This window comes from Talpa occidentalis, unplaced genomic scaffold (genome assembly GCF_014898055.3).
Source record: "Talpa occidentalis isolate TD23 unplaced genomic scaffold, MPIMG_talOcc4v2.1 talOcc4.5, whole genome shotgun sequence".
NCBI classification, from domain to species: Eukaryota; Metazoa; Chordata; class Mammalia; order Eulipotyphla; family Talpidae; genus Talpa; species Talpa occidentalis.
In genome coordinates this window covers 124,233,350-124,253,872 of record NW_023604861.1, presented here as the reverse complement: position 1 = coordinate 124,253,872, position 20,523 = coordinate 124,233,350, and the positions used below count along the sequence as shown (strand labels likewise).

General features: G+C 49.0%; 1 protein-coding gene across 9 annotated transcripts in view; it reads left to right on the top strand.

Moving 5' to 3' along the window:
• Nucleotides 1–20,523, top strand: part of PLB1 (phospholipase B1) — a 115,727-nt gene that overhangs the window by 86,836 nt on the left and 8,368 nt on the right. For 6 of the 9 annotated variants that reach the window (XM_037528296.2, XM_054701245.1, XM_037528294.2 and 3 more), the window contains 12 exons: nucleotides 475–536; nucleotides 759–802; nucleotides 1,015–1,114; nucleotides 5,191–5,242; nucleotides 6,010–6,090; nucleotides 7,132–7,197; nucleotides 7,707–7,786; nucleotides 8,900–8,978; nucleotides 9,924–10,025; nucleotides 10,450–10,545; nucleotides 14,481–14,555; nucleotides 16,076–16,475. In XM_037528296.2, the coding sequence (XP_037384193.1) occupies nucleotides 475–536; nucleotides 759–802; nucleotides 1,015–1,114; nucleotides 5,191–5,242; nucleotides 6,010–6,090; nucleotides 7,132–7,197; nucleotides 7,707–7,786; nucleotides 8,900–8,978; nucleotides 9,924–10,025; nucleotides 10,450–10,545; nucleotides 14,481–14,555; nucleotides 16,076–16,309 (1,071 nt within the window). In that variant the 3' untranslated portion in view covers nucleotides 16,310–16,475. Of the gene's footprint in view, nucleotides 1–474; nucleotides 537–758; nucleotides 803–1,014; nucleotides 1,115–5,190; nucleotides 5,243–6,009; nucleotides 6,091–7,131; nucleotides 7,198–7,706; nucleotides 7,787–8,899; nucleotides 8,979–9,923; nucleotides 10,026–10,449; nucleotides 10,546–14,480; nucleotides 14,556–16,075; nucleotides 16,476–20,523 lie in introns of those variants that run through there. The other 3 variants (XM_037528297.2, XM_054701244.1, XM_037528298.2) reach the window with 3 other exon arrangements.

Below are 20,523 nucleotides of genomic sequence, written 5' to 3'. Positions count from 1 at the left end.
AAGGAGGTGGTGAGCAAGTTGGATCAGATGGAGGACAGCTCAGAAGCTTGGTGAGGGGTTTGGTTTACCCTGCAGGTAAGGGAGACCGCCGAAAGGTCAGCGTTGGGTGAGGACAAGCGAGGGCTGGGGTGTGAAGAAAGGTGCGCTCAGATGAAGAGGCAACACGCTCGAGACTGTGGGGTCACGTAGGAGCCCAGGGTGTTGTCCATGGTGAAAAGAGGCGTGTCAGCAGAAGGCACAGAAAGAAAGTTGTGGGAGTTTGACTGGGGAGGAAGAAGCTCAGTTCCTCCAGGACGGGGTTACTCTGTGTAGAGGCTGGGGAGTCGCCATCACCCCAAGACTGAGCAGCCTGGAGAAAAGCCAGTACCGTTTTCAAAAACAACAAATGTAGGTCCTGGCTCCCACACAGGGTGGGGATGAGGGGTCTTTCCCAGCCCCTGGACACACGTCCAGAGCCTTCTCTTTGCCTTTCAGACAGCTGAGGGAGCCCAGCCAGGCATCAGTCAGGCCATATCCTGGAGGGGACTCTCCTGGAGGTGAAGCTCTTCTCCCCTAATTTTCTGTTGCTGGGATTCCCCAAGGGGGCATCAGGAAGGGTGTGTCCCCAAGGCTCCCTGATGCTCACGTTAGTCCTAAGGGTGCTGGTAATGATATACGAGGGCCACCTGTCTGATCCTGACTCAGAAATATGAGCTATGTGGAGCAGCAGGTCGGAGGGTTGGGGGTGGATGTTAATAAACCCACTTTCTTTTCCCCAGCATTGGGGGGGATAAAGACTTGGCGAACCAGACCACACTGCCCAGTAAGTAGCAACACAGAGAAGCAACATCATTACCATCATTAGAACCCCTCACTGAGGCCAGGGTCTTCCTCAAGCGAGGAAAGAGAAGGTTATCTGTCAGGAGGGGTGGAGCTCATCTGAGGAGACCCAGACCTGCCCTCCCACACCTGTACCCCGTCACCGTGTGCCCCTGTCCCTCTCACCTGTGTTCTCTGCCTCCTCCCTCATAAAAGATATTCTGAAGAAGTTCAACCCTCTCATCTTTGGGTCCTCCAAAGGTACATGGAAAGAGATGGGAGGTCTGAATGTGGCAATGGAAGGGGCCCGAGCTTGGTGAGTAGACATGGGTACCAGAGGGAGCATGGAGGGTGAGGCAGAGGGCCAGGGAGGGAAGTGGGAGGCCACAGGGAGGTGTCTGGGAGTCTGATGAGCAATAACAGCTGGCCCTGACCTGACCCCTCGTGTGGGCTGTCTTATGTAGTCCTGCCCTGCTTTGAGAGGGGCACAGCGGGAGGACTCTGGGGTTTAGATCATCTCCTGGCCACTCTGAGGTTATCAGAGGAGCCAGGATCAGTCAGACAAGGCAGAACAGGAGCCTCTGCTCTACCCATTGACTGTCCCACCTGTCCTACTTGAGGTAGCCTGGTAGGGAGCACACCTTCTCCAGGCCTGGGGTGCCGTCCTGCTCACCCAAGCCTGATTTCCCTGCCCAGTGGAGGTGCTCGGAACTGTCTGTGGCCCCCATGGGTCTTTGTCCTTCCTCTTCACCCTTTCCACCACCTGCGGTGCCCGGAAATCTCCAGTCTTTGACTCTGAAAATGCTGTATTTTGACATTAGGGAATCCGATGTGAGGGCCCCGAAAGAACACTGGTGTGTGTTTGTTTTCATTCTGATTTCTGTTGTTGCCAACAACCCAGGTAATTGAGGCAGAAATGCCTGACAGAGTTCATTGATTTTTGGCACGTAGGGAGCTGGGTGTTTGCTTTGTAGAAAGATCGCTGCGCACTGATCACCAGGGAAACGACTCTGGCCTGACTCACACTGTTGACAGGGAGCGTGCAGCAGCCGCAGGAACAGGGCCCCACGCTCACTCGCTCAGTCTGAGTCTCCAGGCCACAGGAAGCATTGTTAGTTCCTCAACGTCATAAACAGGAAGAACTTATTTTTCTGCAAAAAAAAAAAAAAAAAAAAAAAAAAACGGGGCTTGGTGGGTCATAACACCAATATCTAATCACTGTTATCACCATTACTGTTGTTATCATCATCATTTCTTTTTATTATACAGCCCAGTTTTCATGAACAGGAAGTTGATTCCCCGGTCTGTTCATATTCAAGCCTCGTCCCTCCCCCACTCATTTCCCATGTGGCCTTTTTTTCCATTTTTACTGCTGCTCAGTGTCTCCACCAGAAAGTGGGGAAAGCAGTCAAACGCTGGCCAGTACCTCTGATGCCCACTGCTAGAGGAAAAGAAAGTAAGCCACTGACTTTATTAAGCAGGGTTGGAGAATTGTCCTGTGACTGTCCTTTATCTGCACTCTGCTCTTTTACCCGAAGAGCAAGGCCACAGCAGCTAAGATAGTGAGACCTGGAGTCAGACCTTCTGGGTCCACATCCCAGCTCCAAGAGGTGCTGGCCGTGGGTCCTCTGGGCAAGTCTTGAGTCTTAGTTTTCTCATCTCTAAGTGAGAACAATAATAGCACTGACTTCTTGGGGTTGACGTAAGGACTAAATGAGGTCAGTAGTCTATGGAAAACATTTAGTACGATATGCAGGACTTATCCTGAGCCTGAGGGTGGGGGGCACTGGTTGCCAAGAGCAGAGGGAGTGGGCATTCCTGACTTCCCTAGTGGTCCTGCGGGCTTGTCCACCATGCACTTCTCTGGTCACATCCAGAACCTATTAAAAGGTAATAGGCACTTCTCTAGGCACCTTTAACCTTTTTTTAAATAACTTTCTGACACACCCACCAAGAGCAATAGTGCAAGGAATGCATTCCTGGATGTATAAATGGGAATCATGGGCAGGGATGGCACCTGGTGTGCTTGGCCGTGTGCCCAGCTCACAGAGGCACGTGAAGATACCAGGCAGCCAGCCCGTACCAGCCACTGCTTTTATGACTATTTCCACGGACGCCTCCATAGCTGTACCCCTTTGCTAACATAAATTCTCTTATGCTAGTTTTAAAAACAGCTTTATTGGGTATAAATGACATGCAGTTAACTGCACATATTGAAAGTATGCAAATTGATAAGTGTGACATATGCAAATACCATCCCCGTAATCAAAGGTAATGAACATCCATCACCCCCCAAAGTTTCCTCATGCCCTTTGCTCTCAGTCTCTCCCTCCTGCCTCTCCTGTATCTCCTCCACTTCCTGGGTCCCAGGCAACCCACACCTACTTTCTGTCCCTATAAATGAGCTTTAATTTTCTAGCATGTCATAAAAGTGGAATCAAACTGTGTACCCTCTTCTTGTCTAGCTGTGCTCACCCAGAAAAATTACTTTGAGATATATCCGTGTTGTTGCATGACTGTCGCAATAGGTGCAGCTCTCATACAACACAGATCATGGTGTATTATGCCTTTTGTATAGATGCAAAAAAGGAAAACATTTTTCTCCCTGCAGTGAGAACTGTTAGGAACCCTTAACTTTCCTTAATGTCACACGGCGGGGGTGGCTGTAGTCATCACATGGCGCACTGCATGTCTTATACTTTTTTGTCTTAAACTGGAAATTACTACCTTTGGACCACCTTCCTCCAGGTCCCCTCTGTCTTTCCCCATCTTCTGTCTTTGGCAACCATATATCTGATCTCCTTTTCTCTGAATTTGGTTTGGTTTAGATGCCACACATAAGTGAGATCATACAGTATTTGTCTTTCTCTGACTCAGTACACTTAGCTCGTTGCCCTCAAGGTCCACCCATATTGTCAGAAACGGCAGAATACCCTCATTTTTTTAATGGCTGAAAATATTCGTGTGTTTACTCTCTCTCTCTCTTCAACTTTCTTACCCATTCATCCATCTGCAGACACTTAGGCTGTTGCTACAACTTGGCTATTTTGTAAATAATGCTGTGAGCATGGGTTTGGAGACATCTTCTGGGGTTAGTGTTTTCATTTCTCTTGGATGTAGTCTCACAAGGAACTGGTGGATCTTAGGGCAGGTCTGTTCTTGAGGAACCTCCGTATTACTTTCCATGTGACTGCACCAACTTACCTCCCCACCGACAGCAGCCAGCGTTCCCTCTCCTGCACATCCTCTATCATGCTCCCTCTCCTTTGTCAGTCAGCCATCCTAACAGGTGTGTGATAACACATTGTGGTTTTAATTTGTATTTCCCTGATGTTGCACATCTTTACACACACCTCTTGGTCTTTCCTGTGTGTTCTGTAGAGCAATGTCTGTTCAGGTCCTCTGTCCATTTCCCAAGGCTTGGTTGTTTGCTATTGAGTCGTATGAATTTATGTTTTAGAAATATTAACCCCTTATAGATATATGTTTTGCAAAGACTTTTTACCACTCCGTAGGTTGCTGATGGTTTCTTTTGTTGTGTAGAGCCTTTTTTTTTTTTTTTTTAGTTTGATGTGGTCCCACTTATTTCTGGTTTTGTTGCCTGTGCTTTAGGTACCATTTCCCTCTTCATTGCTGTGTAGTATGTGAATGGCATCTGTCTTGCTCATCCAGACATTCATGTCCTGATTTATGGCAGATACCTGAGAAATGGAGGACCTAATCATGTTTTGTTGGGAGGAGACAAAATATGAGGAGCTGGGGAATGGTGTGGAAATCCAAACTACATAGAAAAAAAAAACAAAAGGATGAAAAGAACAGAGGGAGGCTTAGAAGGAAAGTTTAAAGGAGTTATTAAGGCTGGAAAGGAGAAAGTTGAGAGATAATTGAGGGCTATGACCTTTTTCAAATATGCAAAGGGTTATTTTTAAAACAGGCAGTTGAAGAATTGAATGGGCTTGGCTTGCAGTGAAAGTGCTGGATGACACGGAAGGGATATCCCTGGCGGGAGAGTTGAGCAGATCCCACCCCCAAGTGGCCAAAGAGGACACAGCCTGCAGATGGGCTGGATGGATACAGACCAGGCCGTAGAAGGGTCTGGAGCGTGCGGCCCAGGTCCATGGCAGATCTTTGATCATTACTAGGTTAAGATTCTTGAGAATCAAAAGACTCTCCACAAGCTCTAAAGGAACCAACTTTACATAACATTTTTCTTCCTAAGGCACTTCTCTTGAGGTTGTTAGTTTTTTCAGAGTACACAGATGAGATCCTAGAATATTTGTTGTTACCTGACTTCCTTTAGCATAATGCCTTTAAGACCCAAATCCTACAACTTGAGCCCTTGCTCCCCAGATGGTTCTAACCTCCGCCCCCCTTCTCTTGCATGCTGTCTAGGAGCCTGATGGCCCAGGCCAAGTACTTGATAACACTAATGCAGAGCAGTCCGGTGAGTAAGGGTCCTGGCCACCCCTGCAAAGTGCTGAGTCTCCATCTGGCTAGGGTGGGTGTACTGCAGCTCCTGCTATTGACTTATCACTGGGAGAGTGCAATTTTAAGAAGCAGGCCTGACCACCAGTGTACCCTCTTTGCTGCCCCCCTGACCAAGGTTTTGACCTAGGGCTGGCTGCAGGAGAGAAAAATGTATCAGAGATCATGGCCTTGGCCCCTGGCAACTTCCCACTTTACCCAAGAGTTGGCTTCCCAGAACCCTATTATATAAACGCTGGCTTCTAAAAATAGTCTTCTCATTTCAATCTTTCCTCCTTCTCTCTTGCCCAGCCCCTCTAGAACTTCTCACTAGAACTTTTTTCAGTGCTCTCTGTTTATATCTTGGAATCCAGCCTCTGGCAGGCTCCTATTATGGTGGTAACTGAGGGAAAAACAGGCACCCTTGAGGGCCTCCTCAGCCTCCCTCCCTGGACCCAGGGCCCAGGAAAGCAAGAGTCAGCTCTGGGCTTTTGCTTCTAGATGCATCTTTTGCCCTTAGTTCCTAATATGCTCCCTTCATCAGGACAACTTTGAGAGGATTTCAAAGGGAAAATAGTACAGAGAGTTCCCTCTGGAGAGCTCCTGGCACCAAGGCGAGGGAGTCTCCACTTGGCATCTCCCCTCTGTGGTGATGCAAAGTGGGTAAAAAGCATTTGGTGGATGTCTAGCCTACTGAGCATCACCTGCCTCCCAGCAGGCCTAAACTTTGGATCTTCTGTCCCTCAGGAAGTCAATATGAAGAAAGACTGGAAGCTGATCACTCTCTTCATTGGGATCAATGACCTGTGTGATTACTGCGCTAACTGGGTACGCCCTATAAAGGGAGTTGCCCTCCTCTGCCATTACGGTGCCCAGGGCCACTGGGGAGCAGGCCTGAGCTCACCGCTGCTGCACTGCTTCCCTGACTCCAGCAGTGTCCCGATGTACCTGCTCTTCAGGCACCGGGAGGTGATCTCACTCCTGCACACGATAATGGTTTGGGGTATCCAGTGGGTGATTGGCAATCCCCACCCCAAACCTGCTTGGGGCCCCTGCCTATTTGGGGTTTTGGTTTAAGAGAGGTTTCACAGGGGAAACCCAAACACTGTCATTGAACCGTGCCAAGAGTGTGGTTCGCTGCCTTTCAGGTATCATGAGTTAACCAGCCCCAGCTGGCTGGCCTGGAACCTACCGCACAGGCTGGAGGAGAAGCCCCTTCCCCCACGCAGGAGTTTGCTCTTACCCCCTGTTCTCTCCCTTGTTGCCCAGACTCTGGAAACAGAAGTGACCGATCCCATGGGGATTTAAATGTTATTGTGTCCTAGATGCAGTGGCGTCCAGGAAGCCAGAACTGACTCCAGAATACCTGCCCCTCATCAGATAGGCTGCCCCCAGAATTAACTCAGGCAATTTTTTAGGAAAGGGTTAACTCAGCCTCCAGTTCGGAGATGGGTCATAGGATGTGAGCCTCGAGCTGAGTCACAGGGATAGGAGTTAGGGGGAAGAAAACAGCAAAGGGTCCAGGCAGTTGGGCCAGCTTGGGCCCCAGCCCTACAGAAGACAGCATGGTCACCAGGGGGCCGCTTGGCGGGACTCAGCCCTGCAAGGGTCTGCCTTTGGGCTTGAGATTCTGTGGGCTGATGGGAATTGTTCCTGTCGCCAAGTAGGAATTAAAGGCTGGCTTTTTATAAGAGACTTTGTGCCCACCAGCGACAAGAGCTGGGTTTCCTAGACTATCCAATGCCACCACAATGCCTCTGTACCCACCCTCCCCATCCTGGGCCCCCTAGGGCCCTCCTGGACTGGGCCCTGGGCCACTCTTGTCCTCAAAGTAGAGCCCAAGGGTTGAGGAGAGCCCCTTCTTTGCAGAATGCCCACGCAGTGAGCGACTATGCTCAGCATATCGAAAAGACCCTGGACTATCTCTCAGACAAGGTAGGGAAAGCAGCTGCATGTGCCTAGGTCCCATTTTCTGCAAATCTGCTCCCCCCATAGGGGTGGGGAGCTGCCTCCCTGGGTGCATCTAGGCAAGTTCCTGTTCTGAGAGCTGCATGCAGAGCCGGAGCCCCACTGTCCACTGTGAGCAGGCAGCTGATGGACTGGGAGGGAGGCAGCTGCTGCGTTCCTCTGTGAGGACATTCTAATTGGATCAGACTCTACTGCTTGGTAGCAAAGAGCTGATCTCTGGAGCCAGGGATGGTGGCTTATAAGCAATGGGACTTTGGGTGTCTCGGCTTTCCAAACTATAAAGTGGGGTTGATAGAAAAGATTCAGTGGAATAATACCGGCCATAGTCCCTCTCGAGGCATCAGTTTCTTTATTGGTAAAATAGGGAAAGGGAAGTTGGATTGCAGATGATTCTGGCTCCTTCCAGCAAAATCCAAAGCCCCTCCCCAGTGTAACTGCCTAGGGACTAATGAAGTCCACCCCTCTGCTCCCCACAGCTTCCAAGGACTTTCGTCAACTTGGTGGAGTTAATGGACATAGTTAGCCTGTATGAGAACCGAGGACAGGACTGTACTTTGTAAGTAGATGGCTGACCTGGAGCAGCAGGCTCAGCTGCCAACAGAAACACTGATGTAGGCAGAGCTAGACGATCCCATACCCAGGGAAGCCACGGCCCTCAGGGCCTTGGAAAGGCCTCTGTGTTGCTGAACAATGACTGCATGCAAGTCGCTTCATTTCTGTAAAGTGTAAGAGACAGACCAAGAGATCATTTAAAGTCCCCTGACATCGAAGTAGAGACAAACACCAACCTCAGCAAATAGTTCCATCTTTCAGAGGCAGCACAAGGCAATGAGCTTTCACGACCACAGATCTAGCCTCAAATCCTGGCTCTGTCACTGGGCTGTGCAACCTTGCAAAAAGCACATAATCTCTCTGGGGGCCTATAAAGTCTCCTTGCGAAGTAGTTGTGACGCCTAGAGGAGAAGCATGTAACAGGAGGTCAGGCTCTCAGAAACAGGAGATTTTAAAACACCCTTGGCAGGAATGTCCTGAAAAGCCAGGCTTGGAATTAAGGTATTGACATGCATGATAAGAGTTCCTTTTGGGGGGACTGGCGTTCATTCAAGTTCAGCTGTGACTCTAGCAGGAAGTTGACCTCTGTTGAGGTCAGAGGGTCACCCAGTGTTCTTGGGATGGTTGCAGTGGGGGTGAAATATATCTGCTAGAAAGGTGACTAGTAGGAACCCGCCCCCTGGGTGGAGTGGCCAGGGGTTAGCAGGTATAAATGGCTTCTCCAGAGTCCAGGGGCTTGGACCACCAACCACCTCTTAGGGTGGTTGGCCCTCCTAACTTTCCAGGAGACACCACACTCTGGAGCCCCGAGGCTGAGTCCTTAGGGTCATGAAGGAAGTAGAGTATTGTGTTCTCCTTCCACGGGGGCACTCCAGGAGTCGTAGACTGAGGAAGGAAAAGTCAGGCAGTAAGGGAAGGGGCAGCCGTCCACAAGAAGACCGGGCAATGAGTGGCAGCCCCTCTAAGACCCTGTGCCCCTAAGTACCATCCTGTGGCCTGGCCACAGGGGCCAGGGCCCTGTGGGTAGCAGTTTCCTGTGTGTCACCTGGGGTGGGGGTTGGTGTGCAGACCCAGGCCCCTCCAGGAAGCCTCTGCCATAGGATTCCTCTTCTCTCAGGTCCAAATGTGCTTGCCTCAAAGTCACCCCAAACACCCCAGAGATGGAGCAACTGAGAAAAATGAACCAAGCCTTCCAGGTGAGCCCGCTTTACTTCCTGAGCCAGAATCCCCAAACTGTGTTCAGCAGGGAGCTGCTGAGAGCAAGCAGGTCACAGCCCCTGAAATACTTTTCCAGGCCAATCAAACCCAAGGCTGGGGAGGGAAGAAGGTGAGAAATCTCAGAAGGGAAGCTGGGACAGTTCCTCCCTCAGTCCCTGGTGGCCCCAAGCAGCCCTGAGTTCCTTGTGGAAGGCATCACCCCCGCCCCAGCAGGGAGGGCAGGGGAGGGGTCACTGCCCTGTTGGTCTCCCTCCCTGGGGCAGGGCGAGGCTTCTGTCCTTACCGCCTCCCAGCACACTATACCTTCTCACGTGGGTCTCTGCTTGTGGGGCCCCTCCCTTGCAGGCCCACCCTGAGCTTCTCTGCAAATCTGTCATGTCTCCTGACCTCTTCCAGGCTTCACCTCCTCTCAGCTTCTGCCTGCCCTTCCCTGACCCTAAAGGCCTGTGGTTCTCAGACTTGTACAACTTGTCTCACTGCCCATATGGATGGAAGCTCTCCTTGAGGATACACATGTCGAGTTTATCCCTTATGTAGTCCACATTTGGGCACAATAACTCTATGATCATGGACGTGCATCCCCCAGCCCCGGCATTACGGAGAGCTGGCATTGAGATGCCCGCATGTAAGCTGGACCCGAACTGGAGCCCCATATTCTAACCTACCACTTTGTATAGTGAGGACGGGGGAGACCTTTGTCCAAGGAGACTGGTCAGAGGCTCAGAGCCCAGCTTACAGAGCCCTGAGCGTGGGCCCAGCGGTGCTCATGCACGCGTGCAGAATAGCGCAGACACACACGCTAGCACAGCCCGTGAGCCACCTGGTCGTGTGGCTGGCCCCTCACAACCAACCAAGGCAGCCAGACTAGATCAGTCCAGGCCGCCCTGCAGAGAGGGCTGAACTACCTCTCTCTCCCTCCCCAGAGAGCCGTCGCCAACTTGAGCTCCTTACAAAAGTACCAAAGGGAGGACTTTGCGGTAGTGGCGCAGCCTTTCTTCCGAAAATCAGTTTTCCCGCGGAACGAAGTAAGCACCAGGCACTTCCGGGAGGAGTGTGTAGGGAGGGTCTGTCTTGGGTGAGGCATTTCTGTGTGTGTGTGTGTCTGTGTCTGTGTGTGTGTCCATCTCACCAAGAGGATTCCCAAGGGATTGCTTTGTTCTTCCTTTTTCTGTTTTTGGTGGTGTGACTGGAACTTAGAGGAACTTGGATAGGAAGTGCAAGGCAGGCATGACCTGGCTCCTTTCTGGATGGGATAAAATAGACAGTTTCCTAAAAGTACTGTCCTTTTAGGGCTGGGATGCTGAAGGGAGAGCGCTGGACTGTGGGTGCATGGCCAACACACCTGAGCCAGTTGGCAGCAGACTTGAAAGGAGAAATGCCTGGGGCGTGCAGGGGCCGGGGCAAAGTGCCCGTCACTCAGGAAGTTAATCCTCTTGTCTTTGGTCACAGGAAGGGCAGGCTGACCTTACCTACTTCTCCAAAGACTGTTTTCACTTCTCGTCACGTGCGCACGACCAGATGGCCATCGCACTCTGGAACAACATGGTGAGTGCCAGCGTCAGGGCAACTGTCTCCCACAAGAAGCTCCTTTCTTCCTCAGGTTCAAAATGACACCTACCTTATTTGCCCTGACATTCCATTGATTCAGTAGTTCCTTGATCTCTGGGGCAATAACTCTGTCATCAGATCCACTGGATGCCAATATCAGCTTCAACTCCTCAACTGTGTGACCTTGAGCAAATGACCTCTCTCTGTAGCAACATCTATAAGAACAGTGAAGATGACACAGACCTAAGATAATGTGGAGATAGCATCCGGCACAAATGTCAGTCCCATTATTCTAGTCCCAACACATTCCCGACTATTATCTCTTTAAATAGCACAAAGAGCCACAGAGCCTCTTTTCCCAGGTGCTCTCCTATTCCAGTCCCTTTTGATGGAGAGAACAGGGCATCTTCTAAGTGAGCATTCATCCCAGGGTCCGTAGGGGTACTGGCCTCGTCCCTGCCCTACGTGGCAGGTCACTTGCTACTGGGCAGTCAACTGTATTTTCCCAGACCTTGACCTGTAGCCCTGATAGCTGCATCCCCCTGTGCAGCACACATGAAATGCCTTTCCAATCCACTGCTTTCTTTTGATTGAGGCTCAGTGGGTAACCCAACCCCCACCCCAACCTGCATGAGCCCTCATTTCCCCCATGGTGACTAAACACCCCAGACTCCTGCTCTTTCTGTCGTACTTTCAGGCCCACTGTGCAAATATCCCCACACCTTGTCAATGCAGCCAGCATAGCCAGTACCTTCCTCAGCTACACACCTCCTCCTCTTCCTCTCCAACACCTTCTGCTCAGAGCAGCACCTCAGTCAGCAGCTTCCATTACAGACTCAGCCTTCATCTACTAGTGTTTTCCTCCCACTGACATCACACGCTGCACACTCCCAAAAGTCTCACCACACTCAGTCCAGGACTCTGAACTGCAGGCAGAATATCTTTGAGTTCCCCTCTACAACTCTCCACAGTAACTGTTGTCACCAAAGTTTGCACAATGTAATTCCTAAGAGCAATGTTTTTCTTTAGTAGATTTCTATTCTGAAGTTGTTCTCCAGTGACTAAGTGATGTGACTACAAGCCCCCCGAAGAAGGAGTATCTATATACAGCTCCATGTCTCCCTGAGGCCTCAGAGGAATCTGGAGATTCCAAGACAGACCAGGAACTTGAAGCCCTTAACCTTCCCAGCCTTTCCACCAGGGTCTGGTCTTCCTAACTGGTGGATTTCCAAGCCTGCTTCATGACTGGTCATATCAATGCCTCCAACATGACAAGGCCCACTGGCCTCTGTCTGCACGATTAGCAGTGTCCTCTGACTTTCGCTTAAAGCCACTCAGTAGTTCTTCCCATTCATCTAGGTGGGAAGCTTTTGTTTCTTAAAAGGAAGTGAGAGGGATTTAGATCTGAAAACAAAAGGTGAATACATCTCCATGAAGCCATCTGGGTAACACTGGAGACTCCCTAGTGATACTCCAAATTAAAAAACAACATCAAAAACAAAGCAAAACAAAATTTAAAAGCATCTTAACAGTATCTTACCCGGTGCTATATAATTTAGAGAAATAAATATATAGTTGAGTTTTTCATCCAAAACTAAGGCTATAATCTTTTCTCCCCGCCTCCGAATGATATAAAATAAGAGGCTAATAAAGAACCAGAAAGGAGCTGAGAGGTTACTGAGCCATAATGGCCTGTAACTGAAGTACAAAGGCACGCATAGCAGCTGACCCAGGATCTCACAGCTGCAGTGTTACCCAGATGGCTTCATGACAGAGCAGGGATTAGAACCCAGGTCTAATTGCCCAGGGTCCTGGCCCCAGCCCCATCTGCCTCCTAGTTCCCAGTGTGATAAGCACATATATAACTGGTGAATTCATGTCTCCTCCTTCGAGCCCTATGACATAGTGTCTGCAGGCTCTGGCTGAAACCTTAAACACTTTCATCTCCTGCCTCTCCTCTCCGAACACTTTATGCCTCCTTCTCCAGAGTTTTGCAAAGCCAAAGCCAGAACACCCATGGCCCAGGGAATGTGAGCACTCCTAAATTCAGAAAAAAATATAATAACTTACTAAATCATATCAAATAGGAATGTTCTATTTTGGGAGAGCAGGGGAAACTGTGTCTGGCAAGCTATTAGATTCATTAGTTTAGAACTCAGATGGAAATTTAGAAAACACATGGGGGTTATTAGCGTAGATTAACAGAGCTCCTAGAGAAAGAATAGGTGGGCAAGAGGACCAACTACTAGCCCCGGAGCATTCATCCCAACTTTTGACACCAGTGACAGATGGGAGAGAGGGGAGGTAGGAGGGAAAACAAGAAGGCCATGTTCAGAGAGCCCAGATAAGTAAGAGTTTTGAGAGGGAGGCCTTGACAAATGCTGCTGGAAAGTCAAGCAGGATGAAGACAGGCAAGTTGTATCAGGCAACATGGGGGCCACTGGTGACCTTGACCAAGGCTTCAGTCAAATGATGGAGACTGAAGACGAAATGGAGTAGGTATGAGAGAGAGGAGGTGATTGGGAAGTTCACCCGCAAATCCAGATAACTTCCTAGAGTTTTGAGGAGCGATAGTAAGAGTGGGTGGAGCGTGGATGAGGACAGCAGAGGGCAGGAGCTGTCGGAGCAGGTCGCACGCTGATGCAGGCAAGCAGTAGAAAGGGAGAAATCCATGTGATCCTCACCTTCCTCTGCTGGTTCCTGGAATATCTTTGCAAATCAGCCAACCTGACTTTCAGCATCTGTTCTGTCCTAAGTGGTCCTGTTATAATAGACTTGTGCTTCCTCAGCTCTAAGTAAAAAATTTAAGTCTGAAAGCCACCTCCTGTTCACACATGCTTGCTTTTTTTTTTTTTTTTTCCTGAGATAACATTAGTTTACAACACTATATATGATTTAGGGGAATAGGTTCATACCTCTGCAGGTTTTCACACCTGCTCAAATTTCATCCTCTCATTGAGACTCAGGGCAATGCAAGGTGAGTTGTCAGAACTGGATTTAATGTCCTCCCCTGATCTTGGGGCACTTTAGCTGCCTGCCATTCCCCACACAGCCGGTGTGCCCACAGCTCTGTCCAGTACTGTGGGGTCTCTCCCAGACCAGGTAGCCCCTCCTCCTCTAGTTGTATTCCTGAGGGACAGATGAAAAAGGCTTTATGACAACAAAATGCAAGATCACAAGCAGGTGTGGCTGCAGCTGGCACAGCATTCTCTCACTGCCTTCTCAGCAGTACCTGGGATCAGGAGCTGATGAGGTCAGGGAGCAGATTATAGGCTGGGTGGCAGCCAGAGTCTACAAATAGATGACAGTGCCAGGGCACCGTTGTCAGTGCTGGCCACATGTCAGGGGGCAGGATCCCAGCAAAAGAGGATTGTAGGGTCAAAAGCATTAAGCAGAACCTCGCTCAGTCATAATCGCCCCCCAGTATGTTTCAAGTGAACCTTCTCATCTACGTGGAAAAGAGAGTTGCTCCAGTAAGAGAGCGCCAGTTTCTAGCCAAGTGTAATAACAATGTCATGGAAACCAATATGTTTTCAAAGTTTTCCTGAAACTGACTAGGCCCACACACTTCAAGAAGTTGGTAAATATAATTATCACCATTTTATAAAATTGAAAATGCAGTCTGTGATTACAGCCATCCACAAGGGATGAAAGTTCTGGTTGCTGCCTTAGCCATATACTTGCTGGGACCCCTAGATTGGCCAGTCTGTCCTGGGCCTCACTATCCTGTGTAAACCCAGGGTCCTCTCCTGTTCGGATGGACACAGACCTGCTCTGAATCAGCAGTTAGGTCCAGCTCTGGCCCCAGGGCAGCTGGTGTCTGCCGTAAGTCTCACCTCTTTGCTCGTTTCAACCCATCCATGCAAAGAGGTAGAATCTGGTGTGAGATACTCCTCTGATGGAGGAAGAATCGAGGTTTCCTTTTTCTTCAGCTTGAACCACTGGACAGTAAGACGACCTTCAGCGACTTCACCTACAGCCGAACCAGCCTCAAGTGCCCCTCTCCAGTGAGTAAATGTCCCTTGTCTGATGGGATGGATGCCTGGGGGAGGAGCTGGAGCAAAAGGAGGCCCCTGGGAGGCTTTATCACTGTGCCCCTTCATTCACTGCCACCATTCTCATATTGCACCTCTCCTCATCACCCCTGAAACAGCTCAGCTCCTCAGGGTGCACATAGCCATGAGGGACAGAAGAAAATACCTGGTCCAACTGGTGAGAGGTGCTTAGGGGAGGCAGCCAAGTGAGCACTGGGCAGTATCTTGAGTCAGCCATTACCCCTGAGGAGTCTGACACGTCCTCTGTCTTAAAACATGCGTAGCCGAGCTGTTATAGCGAGGCCCTCAGCTAGGAAAAGAGTCAGAAGACAAAGAACTAAGATACCATGTGTCGGTTCTGGAGCCTATAATCCTCTTCCTCCCTTCCCTCCAGTGCCATTTTCCAGGCCCTTACACTGCCCTTCCCAGGGCCACTGACAGCCCCTGACTTGTCGCCCCAGTCTGCTTTCTCCATCCATCCATCTTAATAATCGCAGTCAGACCCACCATACAGCCTATCTGGGAGTGACTATAGTCTCATCAAGGCTCCTTGAAATCCTGCCCTGGTCCCTGATGCCTGTTGGAGGGTCCAGGGGGAGAAAAAAACTTCCTTTATCCCCCGGATACCTCTATCCACCTGGAAAATGGACCCTCTTCCCATACCAGGCCCAGGACAGCCTCTGTCTATGCTTTGACTTCTGTCGATTCTATTTATCTATTCCTTCTGGAGGCTCATTCCTGTTTCTGCTGTGGAAAATGTTCCCATCCACTAAGGCCCGGATTTTGCCCCTTCCAGGGTACTGCTCCCCTCTTCCCCTCAGACACACAGCTGCTCAGTGTTCCTTTTCTGCAGACACCTCTCATGAGCCCCGATCTCTCTCAATGATGTGGTTGTTTCTGAACATGTCTTCTCTGGGCAGTGAGAGGAGATGGTCAGCACCGTCAGCTCCACACAGGACTCCTCACAGAAGCCACCCCAGTAATAGTCACGGAGAAAGGGATGCAGAGAGGTGGGAGGAAGGGGAGAAAGGAGCCAAGCAGGTGGACCCAAATGCCTCCTTTCCCAGCCCTTTTGGTTTGGGGTTCTATAATCTGCTCCAGAACCAGCCGTCCTTCCAGGCTGACTGTCCTGTGCCCTGGGCGCTCACGGGATGGGGTGGATGGAAACAGTGGTCTAGAGGAGGCCTCAAGGACATGGAGGTGAGGCTCCGCCAGCTCCCCAGGACTCCCTCCACTGGTCACCCAGTAGTTCCCAATTCTTCAAAATCAGCTGGCAGGAAAGGAGGTGCTGGTGAGAAGCCAGAGGGAGGTACAGCTGAGGATGCCCACTCTGATGCCCACGCTTGAGCACAGCGCAGCGCAAGGGGCTGTACCATGGGATGAGCTGTGAAATGTGCCAGGTCATTGTACCATCTCCAGGGTGGGGGCTTAGCCAGTCTTAGGTGGGCAGATGGCCAGTTTTCAGTGGCCCCCAACCCTCTACTTCTCCACAGACGCACCCCTACGTCTGCACCTACAGCCTCAAGAAAACTAAAGCCTCCTCTAACACCGCCTGGTTCAGCTGGCTCCTGCCACTGTTGATAATTCTCCTCCTCATCGCTATAGGCTGCGGGATAATGGCATTTATAGTCTGGAGACGTGTCCCAGGAAGTGAGCCGATACCTGGGCCTAGACCTGGACCTCAGCCTGGCCTGGCCCGTCGCCGGAGAGCAGCAGCCCAAGCCTGAACAAATGGGCTTCTAGACTTGACGTGTGCTTATCCTAAATTCCCAGCCACCAGGAAGAGCATTTGTTTTGACACTGGTGACATAGGAAGCCAAAGGGACAGTCACAACTTCCTAGGGCCTATGCTCCTGAAATTGACAAATTTAAATAAAGGCCAAAGTTTTTCTATTCTTGGCTGAGCCTGCTTGGAGTGCTCACTTTCCATCTGTTGTGCGGCACAGATGTGGGGTTGGTGCCCTCAAGCCCTGTCTCAGCCAGAGCTGCCAGCTCTGCTGACCTGCGCTCAGGTCAGCCTCTGTCAGGCTCCAGGCCAATATCCTCAGTCACCAAACCCCTTATTTCAAAGGTGGGGGAAATGCTGCTCAGCTGATGGTAGCTGGAATTCGGGAGCTGACTGGCCACCATCCCGGTGTCCCACACTCACCTTTCATGCTCCTGCTTGTACCAGATTGATGTAGAGCATGTGACATCTCCCAGGCTGTGTGTGTCATGGCTTAGCTGATGAGACAAACGCCACCAAAAAACCAGGAGCTCCACGATGGTATATGATTCAGTCCTGGGGCATAGCTGGAAATAAGGAATTCCTGGGAGAAGTTTCCTAAAAGAACAATTTTGAAATGTCATTTAAAAGGGGAAGAAAGAGGAATCGGACATGAATACTTCACATGTCCTCAGTCTGATTTCCTCAATGAGCTAAATGTATGAAAGAACTCTTTCTCCATCGTCAGGTTCCTGAGAGCAACCAAGAGCAAGTCTGCTAGGACAGGTTGTATCCACGTAGTCCCTGCTAGGGACGAGGCCTGAGCGCCCGTCCCCACAGCACTCTTATATTCTGGACAAAACCCAGGCAGGGAGAGAGAAAAACATTTTGAAAATCAAAATGGCGGCTAATTGTATCTCACGTCAGTTTCACCTCAACAAAAAACCAAGCAAGAATCTATTATCTGCAACCTAAGGACTTCTCTGCTCCCAAAGCCTGAGGTGCCAGAGAATGGGAACCCCAAGTAAAACACTTGACTATGCAACATGCACAGTGAACCCCACAGCCTGAGCCTGTTTCTGGGGTACCTCATTTATATAACTGAAATCAGAGACCCCATTTTGCCCACCACACAGCACTGCTAGCACACAAGCAACTGTGTAAAGTGCTTTGTAGCTGACACACTGCACAGATTCTCTGTGAAGAATTGTACTAGGGCCCAGGCTGTCAGGGGGCGAAGAGATCCAGAGACTGGTTTGGGGAATTGAACAGTAATATATGGCTGGAGACCCCCTTCCTTCTTCTGTGAAGGTTCATCGTCATCTGTTTCTGGCAAAACGGAACAGAGTGCCCTGAGGACTTAAGTCCAGTCTCGGTGTTGTGATGGGCTTCTGTTTCTGGTTCTGGATAATGGGAATAGCCAACCTGCCCCCACCTCTTCCTATAGACTAAAAGACTTAGCACAGACCTCGTAAGGCGCCACCACATCTCAGCCTGTGCTACTGGCTTTTGACAGTGTAACAACAAAAATAACCACTAAAAACAAGATTTCTATCCTTTTTCTTTAATCCTCAAGTGTCTGTTTCCAATAGCACCTGCTTCAAAGAACCATAGAATGTATAACCTTGAGTCTACCCTCACTTGAACTGGGCATTGGAATTTATACTACTTGAACCCCCAATCTGAAAACTTAGCACAAAAGTGGCCCCAAGCTGATAACCACAAACACCTTGGCAGAAACAGAGAAATCCTCTCTGGAGAGACAAAGCCACAAATCAGCCCCCAAATTCCACCAAATATATGTAAAAAGTCAAAAATAAAAGACCCTTGACAGCACCCACTTTAACCCAGTGTTGTCATAGGTGCACTGGATGCAGGCCATGTCCTTTCTCTGTGGAAAATATGCAGGCCCGTGAGAACAGCCACACATGAAGCCCCAAATCCTGCACTCCATGATCCCCTCCACAGAGGCTTATGAAGGCAAAACAGAAATGAGTGTGGGATAACCTTGGTTAAAAACCTTCAGAAAGAACATGGAAGTTTAATTGAGCTTGAAGAATGGAGAGATGATTTGGTTAGAGGCCAAAAGCAGTGAGTTCATTGAGACTGAGAAAATTCCATCCAAGTGGGGAGACGAATGAGCATGGTGTGTATAAGGGACAGCCACCACCAAACTTGAGGGTGGATGAAGCCAACACATTATGCAAAGGGCAAGGCTGTGCATAGGGCTCATATTGTTGAAATGGTTGTAACATCAGGTTGTGCTTGAGTTTGGAACATAAGTATTACTGGGGAAAGATTAGTACAAAGAAAAATAATACCAGTAAAAGTCAACACTGTGACAAGCAGCGTGGTGCACAGTAATCAAACACTGATGTCCTATTATCACCCCCTCTTTACAGAAGAGAAACCAAGACTTGGGAGAGGTCACAGGCCCAGGGCCATACTTTCTTTACATAATAGGACAGTCATCAAACAGAATAATAGTGTCCAGGGCCTCCCCTGGTGGCATAGCGGTTGAGCGCTGGGCTGCGAAGCTGCCTGCAGCCTCTGCAGCGCCGGTTCGATCCCCGGCCGTCGGCAAGGGTCCCACATGGCACGACAGACCTCTCCTGTCTCTCCCGCTGCTCCCCTCAGCAGTGTGTTTCGTCATTCTGCCTGTTCTGTTCCCCACTCTGGCTCTGGTGAATCCTCTCACCCTCCCACGCTTCTGACTACCCAGTGCTTGTATAAATGAATAAATAAATCTTAAAATATATATTTTTTTTTTAAAAAATAGTGTCCAAGGAAAGGGAATAACTCAAAAATATGAAACATGATTCCAGCAGTGAATTGGGCCAAAGTGCAAATAAATGTGATGTAAAATAAAAATCTAGAAAAGGGGGAATTTTATTCTCACAAGGCTATGATATTACTGAACTCCTCTGATTCAGTTGGCCTAAAGAACTCAGCCATTTCTAGTTAACAATATATTACTTTAAAAGCTATCTAGAAAGACTATGATTTATGTTGCTAGAGTATATGTGTTATAAAAGCTAGTAAATCTTTTAAATGGCGGGATTAGACCCAAAACATTTTACTTAACAATAGTTTGAAAGACAGATGACGTCTTATTATGTTTAGAAAGATTAAAGACAAAAGGAATTTAAAACATGAGAGCAAGACATATTTTAAAAGAAAGGCAGAGTTGGGGCCTCCCCGGTGGTGCAGCGGTTGAGCACTGGGTTCCAAGCTGCCCGTGGCCTCTGCGGTGCCGGTTCGATCCCCGGCTGCTCCCCGGCCACTGGAGGAGGGTCCCACATGGCGTGCAGACCTCTCCTGCCGCCCGCTGCTCCCCTCAGCAATGTACTTCGGTCCTTCTGCCTGCTCTGCTCCCCGCTCCCGCGCTTCTGACTGTGCCCAGTGCTTGTATAAATAAATAAATTAAATATTTTTTAAAAAAAAAGACAGAGTTATAAAAGAATTTCTAAAAATGCAATATATTGTTATTAAGGACAAAATAGACTTCAGTAGATGTGTTCAAATGGCAGATTGAACATCTAGTGAAACAGCATTCTCGGGTATTTACAATATACCGGGCACTGTTTTAACATTTAGGTCTATATCACTTATTAATTCCCAGAGAGCCCCAATAAGATAGGGAGTGCTATTCCAATCTCCCAGGTACACAAGCAAATCTGTATCTTTTCAGCCTTCTTGTAAAAATTATGAGATAAAATAATCATTTATGAGATAAAATAATCATTTCAAAAGTTGGTATTTAGTAATTAGCTCCCTTCTCATATCAGTATTAATTCTAACAGATGATTAAGGGGCTTCGTAAACCAACCAACATAATGAGGAGATATATATGTAGTACCCAAGAGTTTCAAAGCACTTTTTTTCCTTTTTAATATAAATTTTATATATCCCATACAATTGCAACCCCCTTATTTTGACCCCAATCCCTCCCCGCCCCGCTCCCTATCCCCCATAGAGTGTCTCTGGTTCATAGTTGTTTGTTGATTTTGATTTTTACTTTCTTATAGTTATTCTTTTTCCTGGTCCTTTATTTAAGTTTTCTAGATTCCAGCTATGAGTGAGACCATCCGGTATTTTTATTTTTCTTTCTGGCTTATTTCGCTGAGCATGATCCCTTCCAGCGCCATCCATGTTGCTGCAAATTGCATGTGTTTATCTTTTTTAAATGCTGAGTAATATTCCATGGTGTATATGTACCACATCTTCTTGATCCAG